Source organism: Atta colombica, unplaced genomic scaffold, assembly GCF_001594045.1.
Source record: "Atta colombica isolate Treedump-2 unplaced genomic scaffold, Acol1.0 scaffold1, whole genome shotgun sequence".
NCBI classification, from domain to species: domain Eukaryota; kingdom Metazoa; phylum Arthropoda; class Insecta; order Hymenoptera; family Formicidae; genus Atta; species Atta colombica.
The window spans coordinates 1,667,325-1,679,850 of record NW_017259183.1 but is presented as its reverse complement, the minus strand read 5'-3'; the positions used below and the strand labels follow the sequence as shown (position 1 = coordinate 1,679,850).

At 30.2% G+C, this 12,526-nt stretch overlaps 2 protein-coding genes across 2 annotated transcripts in view; one reads left to right on the top strand and one right to left on the bottom strand.

The window, feature by feature from the left end:
- LOC108693812 (transmembrane protein 35) overlaps positions 1 to 2,447 on the top strand; it is a 9,851-nt gene extending 7,404 nt beyond the window's left edge. Inside the window, exons 2-4 of the mRNA XM_018202965.1 lie at positions 80 to 218; positions 1,434 to 1,540; positions 1,599 to 2,447. Coding sequence (XP_018058454.1) covers positions 80 to 218; positions 1,434 to 1,540; positions 1,599 to 1,712 — 360 coding nt within the window. The 3' untranslated portion in view covers positions 1,713 to 2,447. The remainder of the gene's footprint in view (positions 1 to 79; positions 219 to 1,433; positions 1,541 to 1,598) is intronic.
- A 2,971-nt stretch (positions 2,448 to 5,418) lies between these two features.
- LOC108693176 (vacuolar protein sorting-associated protein VTA1 homolog) lies at positions 5,419 to 7,151 on the bottom strand. The gene is made up of 4 exons (XM_018202022.1): positions 6,887 to 7,151; positions 6,240 to 6,677; positions 6,038 to 6,175; positions 5,419 to 5,930 (listed from the first exon to the last, which is right to left on the bottom strand). Exons 1-4 carry the CDS (start codon positions 6,999 to 7,001, stop codon positions 5,779 to 5,781), a joined length of 843 nt encoding a protein of 280 aa, XP_018057511.1. The 5' UTR covers positions 7,002 to 7,151; the 3' UTR covers positions 5,419 to 5,778.
- Between the last annotated feature and the right edge of the window lie 5,375 nt (positions 7,152 to 12,526).

Here is a 12,526-nt window from a genome sequence, read left to right as displayed (position 1 = left end):
TATATAGAATAATTACTTTTCAATTTCACTGAAGAGATTTATCAGGATTTAAACAGATACATTTTTTTTATTATTTCAGAGGAAGGAATATGTCAAGTACGCAAAAGTATTCCCACTTTCGGGAACACTTGACTTTAAAGTACCCAGCAAGTGGTATCGGAGAATAGTCGGCTCGCTCGAGATTATCTGCGGCCTCGCCATGGCGATTATTCCAAGTCGTAGGTGCAAAAGATCAACTACCTTCTTTCATCATAATGTCCTCCCTTTGTAATCGCTAGTTCTGTCAAATTATCAGTTTCACAAATATTCAAAATTTTGTAATTGTATCATCAATCCTATTATATACAGTTCTTGATTCTCTCACGAATATTTATTATCATGTGTGTTTCTTTTTCTGATCTTTAATTGCCTTAATCTTAAAATCAAATATTAATTTTTATAAAATTTTAGAAATTTGAATTTTCTCGATAAGTTTCTATTTTTGTCGATTCCTCATCTGCTTGCACTTATGATCCCATGCAAATTCTTAACTTTAAGGAAAGCAAGAGGTTTGTAACGTTTATATAATTCAAATTGAAAACGAAATTTGTGAATTTATTTTAAAAGAAGGAAATAATAATTAGACATAATTTTTAAGTATTATTTATTATCTATTATATTCAAGATGTAGAAAATTAAATTATAATATGAAATTTATTAAAAATATAGGAATCATTCAAAATGATTCAGAAAACAGATCGAAATTTTCAATTTTCGGTTTTGTTACGATTTCGTAACTTTTCAAGAAACAGTCTATTATTTTTCTTTATCTAGTTTTCTCCTTATAACACTTTTATAGTACTTTTATAGTACTTTTACGGAACCTAAATAAACATTAGGAAAATGAAAATGACATGAATACTATCTATGAATACTGTCTATGAATACTGTCAATTTTAACATGAAAATCAGAATTTGTCGTTTATATTACTATTTTGAAATAGCAATTTTCTAATAATTTGTTTTTTAGGATCAATCTGTAAAGTATCTTGAAAATTAGATAAAAAAATAAATCAGAGCAATAAATTACTTTCTTAGGAATCATGGAATCATAATAAGCAAAATATTCGAAATTTTTCGACCTGTCCCCAATGATACATTTTTTAATAAATTTTATATTAAAATGTTAATTTTCTACATTTAAAATATAGTAATAAACAATACCTAAAATATAGTCATAAACATGAAAACTGTGTTTATTTATATTTTTTTCTTTGTAATAATAAATTTACAAATTTTACCTTTAATTTAACTTAAATTAATTCGTAAATTTTCAATTTGACCTTTAATTGATATAAATCTTTTGCTCTTTTTTAATCATTGTATCAAATAAATTGCCATATTTGATGAACAGAACTGGTTCATTGCAGTAATCATCTGTAAATTGCTTCCAGACAAAGTTAAAAACTTATCGAACACGGTGCTGCTTCTTTTGATGCTGATGGCCGTGTACTCTCATTACATGGTTAACGACAAATTCGAGAGGATTGCCCCGGCACTGGTAAGTGTTTATTTATCGACATTGTATGTTCCACGAGCTGTAAATTAAATGGTTTCAGGTATTCTTCTTTATGCTGACGGGGCGACTGGTAATCGATTGGCAACTCAGGCGAGAAAACGCACAATCGGTGACGGCGAACGGTGTCGACGACAAAGCGAAGAAGCAAGACTGAACGGGATTACAATTGGAAAATGTGTTAGCTGTTTTCACTTTAAATCACTTAATTCTGCGATTTCATTTCTGGGACACTGATTCTGAGAAAGATTAATTTAATTATATATACTCTCGTTCCCCATTTTTTGAAAAATAAAATTTTTCTCTCAAGACACCGTTATTTAATAGCTTTTTGAATCTTTTATATTCAAAGATTTGACACGCAGTAAAAAAACCTATGTAATATATAGGAAAAAAGAAAATGATAATTTAGGATTCTATGAATCAACTAGGAAAAAAAATGTACATCTCTGGAAGGGAATGCAAGAGGAATATATAATTTACTTTACAGTGATCAGTTTTAATGTGATTAGTGAGATAAATTTTTGTTGCACTCTATGTGTTACTCTGTGCACTATATCGTCATATAGTTTGCAGAATAAAAAGCGAGCGATGTTGAGACGCAATAAGATTTGTAATTAATGGAAGTAAAGTTATGTAAAGTTTTATGACGAAATATTTTTTATCACCGATGCAGAACACTCAATGAATATGTGATGTGTATATTTTCTTCGATAAATATTATTTAATTACCACTAAAAATCTATAAATACAAACATTGAGTTTTGGTGATAGCAATTACAGTCCGATGATCGGTAAATGTTGTGTCCGTTAATTGATGATAGTTCATCCCACAATATCGGTCCACACCATTTCTATCGATTGTTGCTAGTCATGATTAAAGAAATTGTTTTTCTCTCTATTCATATTATAATTAATACAATGATACAAAAAGAGAAAAAGATCACAAATAGTTAATTCTATATATATATATATCATCAATGAAATTGATTTAAAAAATAAAGAAGTTTGATCTTATAGTAGATAGTTGATAGTACTTTGTAACTCTTTTAATTTCTTTTAAAACCGTAACATATGACTATCACACAACAGCTATATATAAAACATTACACAATTGTAATATAAGCAGTTATATCATATAAATAACACACATACAAAAAACATATAGGAACTACAATATAAATAGTTAAAGATATCTTTATGAAATAACTATAATATACATAATTATAAATATAAAAACTATGATATATAATCATAGGAGGCTATAATGTAAACTAGTAAAATTGTAATATAAATAGAGAAAGAAATTTAATTAGAAATTAATCTGCTACGCGCAACATTAACCGATAATGCGACCAATCATCAGTGACATTAGCTTAAGCACGAGGTACTAACTGCCACTTGAATGAATGTGCTCTTATATATACCGTGTGAGCGAGCGTGTATGAACGCATAGAAAATGTTTCTTAATAATTGAGACATATGTGCGCATTAGTTTTAATTTATTTCTTAAAATCTCTACGTGCGAATAACGAATGTGATCAGACAATTTGATAAATAAAACCAAAATTGGAACTATTAAATAGATTTTTCTAATTATTATTTGACACCCACGATAGTTAAACAATTTCATATCAAATAATATTTCCATTTTGGGTTATTGTAATTTATGGACTGTACGTATTTACGTATATTTAAAAAAGTTTTAAATAATTGACATCCTTTTCTATATATTAGGTACAACTTTGCTTCCGCCGTTTTCCTATAGATTGCTTTAGCGGTAAGTGGTGGTCGAAATAAATAGATCATAAACGTCATACAATAAACTTGAGGATCTGTCAACATAATAACATAGAAACATAGAAACGTTAGTCGATTTGTGTCTGCATCATAAAATTATTCTCGATTGAAAATGTCAGTTTACGAGCCAAATTCTCGTCATTTGCGGGAGGTTTTAATTTTTTGCTTCAATATGAAGAAATCTGCGACTAAGGCTCATCGAATGCTCTCAAATACTTATGATGAGGCCGCTAGTGAAAGAACGTGTCGTGAATGGTTTCAACGCTTCAAGAACGGTGATTTTGACGTCGAAGTCCGGATAGCGGTGGAAGAGAGAAGGTTTTCGAAGATGCAGAATTGGAGGCATTACTTGAGCAAGACTCGTGTCAAAATCAAGAAGAATTGGCACGATCATTGAGAGTGATTTCAACAAGCCATTTCAAAACGCCTCAAAGCCATGGGAATGATTCAGAAGCAAGGAAATTGGGTGCCGTACGAATTGAAGCCGAGAGATGTTGAACGGCGTTTGTTTGCTTGTGAACAGCTGCTTGAAAGGCAAAGACGGAAGGGATTTCTGCATCGCATTGTGACTGGGGACGAAAAATGGGTTCATTACGAGCGCAGAAAATCATGGGGAGTTCCCGGCCATACTTCCACGTCAACGGCCAAACCGAATATTCACGGCTCCAAGGTCATGCTCTGTATTTGGTGGGATCAGCTCGGCGTAGTGTATTATGAATTGTTAAAACCGACTGAAACAATCACAGGCGATCGGTATCGAACGCAATTGATGCGTTTGAGCCGAGCATTGAAAGAACACGGCCGCAATACAACGAGAGACACGATAAAGTGATTTTGCAGCATGACAATGCTCGACCCCATGTTGCGAAAGTGGTCAAGACATACTTGGAAACGTTGAAATGGGAAATCCTACCCCACCCGCCGTATTCTCCAGACGTTGCTCCCTCTGACTATCACTTGTTTCGATCAATGGCACACGGCCTGGCTGACCAAAGCACTTCCGGTCTTATGAAGAAGTAAAAAATTGGATCGATTCGTGGATAGCCTCAAAAGATGACCAGTTTTTTCGACGCGGGATTCATACGCTACCCGAAAGATGGGAGAAAGTAGTGGCCAGCGAGAGACAATACTTTGAATCATAAATGTATAACCAGTTTTTTACAATAAAGCCTCGAATTTCGGAAAAAAAACGGCGGAAGCAAAATTGTACATCTAATATATGTCTCATAATTTTTATAAATTAAAACAGCCAGTTTTAATTTGAAAAAGATTTTAATTATATTTTCATTAAATACATAATTATATATTTTTTTCTTTATTTTGCATGTAATACTGAGTAAAAAAATTAAATGTGAACCAGAAATATGATATTCACTAAATTTTTCTAAAAGCTTTACATTTACACTATAAAAGATACATCAAATAATAGAGATGTGCAGATCATGTATTTATGCTATTATAAAATCAAATCAAATCTGTGATAATATCCTCAAAAACGAATCGAATTCAAATCAAATTTTCTTGGATTTACATTAAAATGAAATAAATAAAATATTTCGAACTTATTCGGTTTTGAATCTCTCAGATTCGAAAACAAATCGAATTCATTGTGATTTGAATTCGAGCTATTCGCACACCACTGTCAAATAATTGATAAAAACTCTAAGGAAATGTTGAGATTTTTTTCTTTATAGGCTATAGGCTAAGATTGATACGCACACATTTTGTATATTTATTACATTATTTAATGTTAAGTTTATTTAAAAAAATATATCATGTTACAAGATATTAAATGTACATATCGTGTGAAATAAAATATAAATACTTTTATTGCTTTCAATAAGTTTATTAATAATTATTAAATACTAAAGCGCTTGTAAAGGCAATATTATTTCTAAAAACCACACAAGCCATTTATTTGAAAGTATTTTAATTCAAGATCTTTACTTTCAAAATAACTAATTTCTACTACTTAAATGTTCAGTTTTCGTTGTTTATTAGCAATATAACAATTTCGAAAGCTTCATTAATAACATCATTAAAATTATTTGGAAAACAAGATATCAATACTAAAGTCTTTATTAAAAAATATGCTCTTAAATTAAATCGTTTCAATAAATATAATGAAAATACAGCTATACATCTCTCATTTGAACAGTAATAATAGTTACAATCTGGACAGTCTAACAATTTCTATTTTCATTAAGTGTACTATATTCGAGGTTGATTTGACTAGTGTTAATTGTAATCATGCCTCTTTAAATCATTTTCTATTATCTGTACCCAAAGGTTGTAAAAATTGTAAAATATTAATATAATATCTTTTACTGACCATTATACACGTTACAAGCGATAAGTTTAACATAATTAATTGTAAGTAAGATATTATTGTACGTGTGAGTTTTTATATACATTTCATTCATCTACGTGGATTCCTGACCTGTAGTTAAAAGATGCAGAGCTTTCCGAAGATTCATTACAGAAGTAGCTACGTCATCATAGTCCAATGCACTGCTTGCCCATTTGATAAATTTTTGAGCCTTACCGATTTGCTCAACTGACAACTTAGCACCACCTAAAATTATATTATATTACGTCCGATAAAATAATTATTTCGTATTCTTGTATTTCTAAATTACCCATTTTATCCCGTTCATAAATATCAATTTACATGAAACTTACTTTCTGTTTTATATGTATCATCTTCTGATTCAAACGATTGTGTTCTTGTAGTTGGTGGATTTGGAGGAATGGATGGAATGTCTAGCGAAGTATTATCCTTAGGACTCGTAGGACTTACATTTGATTTAGCCTCTTCATCTAATAGCCATAAAATGTTTATCAAAATTTCGAAAATTCATGAGAATAAATAGCTAATACTTACCATTGTCATTCGATGTTTTGTTTGAATCATTTTCATCATTTGTTTCATTTAGTGGTCCTGGTACTGGAGTCTCTCCATTCATTAGACAATTGTGAATATAAGCTGCTTTCCATTGAGCGTACTTCCGATTCTGTGTAGCTTCTACACTCAATTCTCCAAACAATGTCAATACATCATACAGCATCTGAGCAGTATAAAAACTCTGTACTACTTTCTGAGAAAAATTTGCAGCCCTGTCATTCTTATCAGCATATAAAAAAAGCTTCAAAGCCCAATTTTCTAAGTGTGCTTGAGCAGCTACATCATTAGTAATGGCTTCATTGTCATGCAGTTCTTTCTTTGTTGTTTCCAACCAATCCATTAGCTTCAGGAGAAAATTGGTTTCTTCTGATGTCTTGGTTGACAACTTCAATCCAGTTTGAAGAGCATACAAGCGACCTGTTTTGGATGTAAATTTTAATAAAAGATATTTTCCTTCACTTTAAAGTAAAAAGCAAGGAATGTTTAATTTTTAATGAAAGATATATTTATTTTAGAAAATATATTTATTTTCTTCTCTGTGTGAAACTAATTTACTGAAATATTTCTATAATCTCTAGAATTAAGGTTTAGATTTAGAATACATAATATATTATTAATATACATACACCAATAGCTGACGACGCTGTCTCGCTGGTCATGCTTCAACGCGATTGTTAAATAGTGTTGTATAGATTTTAAAGGAGTCGGAACTTTCGGCAAGTTAGGTCCTGTCAGTGCCATTGGAATAAGAAATATCAAAGATATACGTTAAGAAATTTCTCCTCTTATTTCTAGATCCGTATTTATATATTTCAATATATAAAGAATAATTATTAGTCTGTATACATCAACATCAAGATTTTAATACTCAACGATAACACGATTTTTTATCACAAAATATGTCAATCACATATGATTACATACGTTTCTTTCAGAAAACATTAAAGTGGTGTTTTCATGTCAACGATGTAATATTTGTATCACAGTAGTGATTGGAGATTGCAACTATGTTCGCGTTTGCGTCTTTTGGTCAATCGGAAAGGATTTACTGATCAGTAGTTTCATTTTGATTGGTCAAGAGACACAAACGTGAAAGCAAAATTCGTATATACTTGACCACTGACAAGATACTATTAGAGATCGTCTGCTCTGGGCATAGTTTTGAATTCAATGAGATTCCAGGGTATCAATCATGAAACTTTTTTCCTAGGAAAAGTGAAAAGTGAAATATTTCTCCATTAACTTCAATGATTAAAATTTTCACTTTTCACTTTCCATCTTAGGAAAGTTTCATGATTAAAGTTTCATGATTGATATCCTGGGACTTCATTGAATTCACAAAAATTTGCCTAGGACTTCCAAGGGTGCAGGGATAATTACAGAACGATGATATTATACAATTAACAAAAATTTATGCTTAAGAAGATTCTAAACCAGGGTTGTACCGTAGATTTTAAGGTTACGTCTACAAGAATTATTTAAATGAACATGAAATCTACGTGATGATTACATGATCTTTATCACGTTTTCATGGTAAATAATATAGACTATGTAGACTATATTGTAAAATAATGTAGATTCTATTGTAAAATGCATCAGTAACATTTTATATAATATAAAAGAATTAAAAATTAAATTATAAAACAGTTTTTACACCCACAGAGTAGAATTGTCCAAAATATGTCTAGGAATAGCCCAGACAGCACACGACATTAATGGAATATATGAACGTTCTAAGAATGTCTTGTACATTCTTAAAATGTTCTAATATCTTTTGAAGTCTTTGGTGCTGTATGAGAGATTATAAAAATATACGGCAATATTTGTAGAATATTTTTGTGATGTATTTTGAATATTTCAGCTATGTGGACACATACATATTCCCACTATATATGTAAATTATATAAATACCTATTAAGTAAAATTATGTAAGTATTTATTAAATCCATAAATTATGTGAACTTTAACTTTTTTAGAAAACGTTTGTAAATTATAATATCAAAATTCTAAGGATTAAATTAAGAAAAATAAAAAACTTTTATTATTATTTTTGTTGCTACAATATGCACAATATGCATAATATTTATTGTTTCTTATTATTAAAAATCCATTTTATTAAATTCATTATTTATTTTTCGCGAATGTTCGAGGTAAAAAATTGTTACAAAATTGATAAAAAAATCTAGTTTATAAATATTAAGAAATTAATACAAACGTTGAGTCATAAAATTTTATTTCTACAAATAGCAAGATGAAGAACTTACTTTAATACAGTTCAAATTTATTCAATACACATTATGAAAGCTCATTTGAACAACAGCTAATTAACGTTTTTTTGTAAGAGCTAAAAGGTTATTACAGAAAGAAATATATCGATTAGCTGTCGCGAGAATTTCTTCTGCATGGTGGTGTGTTGATACGACTTGTGCGCCACATTAGTTAATTATCTACATAACATTTACACAATTAGATGATATCTTATAATTTATGTTGTCTACACGTTTGAGGCTATCACTTTACTGACAGTCCTAAAACGTATAAACATCTCTGAGTATGTCAATTTTACAATCTTTTTGGATTCCAAGAGTATTCTCAGCTCTCTTCAAAACATCCGCAAACTTAAATACAATCTCATATAATTCAAGAAATCAATCATATTATTGTCGAGTGCAATGAAAAAGATAAAAATATCGAATCTGATTTGGATTCCAGCTCACCGTAATATTCAAGGAAACGATAATGCGGACGTGTTAGGCAAGAGGGATCGTCTCTGAAGATGATTTGCTGATGGTGGAGATACCTTATTCGGATATCACTAGTATTTTTAAAACCCAATGCAATAAGGATAATAAAGATTTCTTGAAATATAGAGCTAATGTTCTTTATAAAGGCACTGAATATCTTCAATTATATTATTTTTAATCAAGTAAATTATGATTTATCTCCAGTCTAAGCAGAAAAGCTAGTGTAGCTATCAATCACCTTCACTGTGACCATAATTCTTTGAAATTTAGCTTATTTAGATTTAAGATAAATGGTCTCATCAAAGATGGGAACTATATATATTATGGATTTGCAATAAATTTAGCAAAGAAAAATATGTTAGTTAAGTTTAATAAGTTGAATATAAAAGCTCTGTTTGACATTAAAGAAATTTTAAAAAGAATGAAAATGAGATTATAACTGATTTCTTTAATGAATGCAAGATCGGTATATAATAAGTTTTTTCTTTTAGCTAAAAAGATGTATTTTCTGATATTACATTCTATAGCTTCTGATACTATATCTTTAATTATTGTTTTTATATTATGTTTAAGAATAATTTAATTCTTGAGCATAAAAACATTATAAGATGTGTTATCCCGATTACATTGTTATTTCAATGCTATTTATTGGTAGCTGCAAGATTACGAATATATGTAAAATGGCTGTATTCTAACTGTGCCAATAAACTGTATTATCTATCTATCTTGTCTACATGTAAACGTAGAATATTATAATTTTCGCATAGATCGCACTCTGTCCTCAACAGAAATTACTGACAATTGCAGATTTCTCCAAATTGGCTTTATAGATTATCAAATCCATCGACGAGATACTATTAAAGACCCTCGGCACTTATGAAAAGTGTGCTTGTTAAAATTTAAATGATTTAAAATAATAAACTAGTAATACGATATTAATTTCATAATTTATTAGTTTTGTAAACATATTCATATATTAACAACAAATAACATAAAATAAAAAAACGGATAATTCAGAGCCTTAAACGCGGTAATTGGTGCGCAAATATTTTATATGGTGAAAAAACGCAACAACACCGGCAACTATTGGTAGGCGTGTAAACCAATTACAGAATAACGCTCCAGGCCCCATTGAGAGTCATGAAAATTTACTCAAAGTTAAGGATCTTGCCAAATGCCTTTTATGCAATGGCTGTGTTCAGCGGACTCGACAGTTGAGTGAGCTGATATTATATTCTTCCAGATCTAAAATGCTGATTGATATATTCTTCCAGATCTAAAAATGCTGATTGGATAATCTAAAAGAATACACCAATAACAGTGAGCACTCATTCAACTGTTGAGTCCGCTGAACGCAGCCAATAATATCCATATTCATATCATAATCCTTCCTTGAAGAATGGAAATGTTTTGTTTCTCATTTCATAAATCTTTCTTGATCAAACAACGAGCCTTTTTATTAGCTCTCTTTTCTCAAGGGAGGTTATGAATTTCCTCGAGGAGATGCAGCCTTCATAACCTCCAAATTTAGTTCGTCACACCGGTCTTTTTTGATAGCTTTTAATTTAAATCTGTCGCATCGATAATTATTTTCGATAGCTTTTTTTTCGGACATAAACTGCGCCAAAAGCATTCTCTCTTTCTTCATATAATAAGCATTATGGCGAATACGATTGGAAGCACTGATGCATATTAAAGTCGTTACACTGGTTTAATTTGAATATAAGAATAAAATGCAAATATTTCGAATTATGAAATACATATTTTATCTATATTAACAGTACAATAAAATGTATATTGAGTATAATTCATAATAATTTAATCGATTTCTATGTTTATTTATAAACATATATTTAAGTTATTTTGTGAATGTACGGCAATTTTAATATGCATCAATGCGCAGTGAGTGCGTTCAATCAAATTGTTATTCATTTTATTTTTGTCCATTATTGTTGCAAAATGCTTAACCATGACTTTATTTAATCAACAATGCCTTTATTCGTAATCAGAGTAATAAGAAACTCTAGCGGTCAGTCACGAAAAAAGTGGATTCGAAACACGGTGTAAGAAAACCCATGGAAAATCCGGCAGATGTGATTTTAGTACCATCATGTCTTGCGGGAAAAGTTGAAAGTATTGACTGTCACACGTATGCATCTACTACATACATACTACTACATATATTAATTAAAAATCTAATTATAAACTCGAAATATGCCACGATTTTATTTAATTTGTTTTTAAAAAATTAAAAGTTCACTTTATTTCACCTCTCACAGCTCTCACCTCAGGTTATAATTCTCTTAGGCTCAGTTGCACCAACGTTACTTTAATTTTAAGCGAAGCTTAAGTCATTGATTGCATTCAGGATCGGACTCAATAATTGAGTAAGCGCTAGCTTCAATTAGTGTATTCTTTTAGATCATCCAATTAGCATTTGAGAGCATCTGGAAGAATACAATAAGAGCATGCGATCACTCAACTGTTGAGTTCGCTGAACACAGCCATTAAAATCAATTAGGTAAAATTACATGCGGAAAATGACTGCGGATTAGAGAATGTGTCAAAGAAGCAATTATTCTACATTATTCCAAATAGCGCTAAATGGTTTTCGAATCTGTAAAAGAGGAAAAAAGTAATTGTTATACAAAAAATACGACTTTAATTTTGAAAAATTTTTTTTGTTAGGCCTTCGATCACAATTTCGCAAACTCAGGATTGTTTGTGCATGCTATACGCTTCCGGGAAAGGTATCATTTAGTACGATCTACAGAATTTCTGCATTAAGGGAATTAATAATCTAAGAGCTGAAAATGAACTTTTAATTTTTTTCCCCGATTTTCTCGTCAAATTTAATATGGCCGGTGTTCTTTTTTGTGCATAATTTTATTGTATAAAGAATTTGGTGATCTAAAGTCAATTCGGAGAAATTGGCAATTAGCAATTGTCGGTAATTTTTATTGGTTTAGAATCCCCTTAAGCTGGGATCAGATGTATTGAAAATTGAGATTAAAGATTAAAGATTGAAATTTCACCAATGAGGACAAAGAAATTTTGGCTGCTTTTATTCTGATTGGTCAAACTTTAATCTTTTAATCTTCAATCTCATTTTTCAATACATAGTCTAATTCCGGCCTTAAAGCGCATTCCTATTGGGTGTTCTCCATTTGATGACACAAATCGACACAAGTGTTCTATCTTTGTTATGAATGTCAATAAGGATAGAATAATTACTTGTGTCGACCTTGTGTCATCAAATAGAAAGCACCCATTGAAGTCAGTCTACAATAGCGCTTATCTTTGAGAGTTCAAACTCTAGGACGTCGAAACTTCTCAGAGGCGCCATATGTTTAAAAAAAATTATTAGCTAATTTAAATGAACAGTGCACACAGTGGTTCTTATTAAAACTGTCATATAGAAATTGATATAAAGATATGCGTTTAATATAAATCTAAAGAATAAAATTGTTAAATTATGAAATCTTCAATACATTTTCTTATACTATTAATATATATATATAT

Coding starts and splice junctions, on each gene's coding strand:
- LOC108693176 (XM_018202022.1), bottom strand. CDS start 7,001: ATGGCACTGACAGGACCTAACTTGCCGAAAGTTCCGACTCCTTTAAAA. Junction 6,678..6,886: donor CAGCGTCGTCAGCTATTGGT/GTATGTATATTA, acceptor CATCCAAAACAG/GTCGCTTGTATGCTCTTCAA. Junction 5,931..6,037: donor TGATACATATAAAACAGAAA/GTAAGTTTCATG, acceptor ATATAATTTTAG/GTGGTGCTAAGTTGTCAGTT.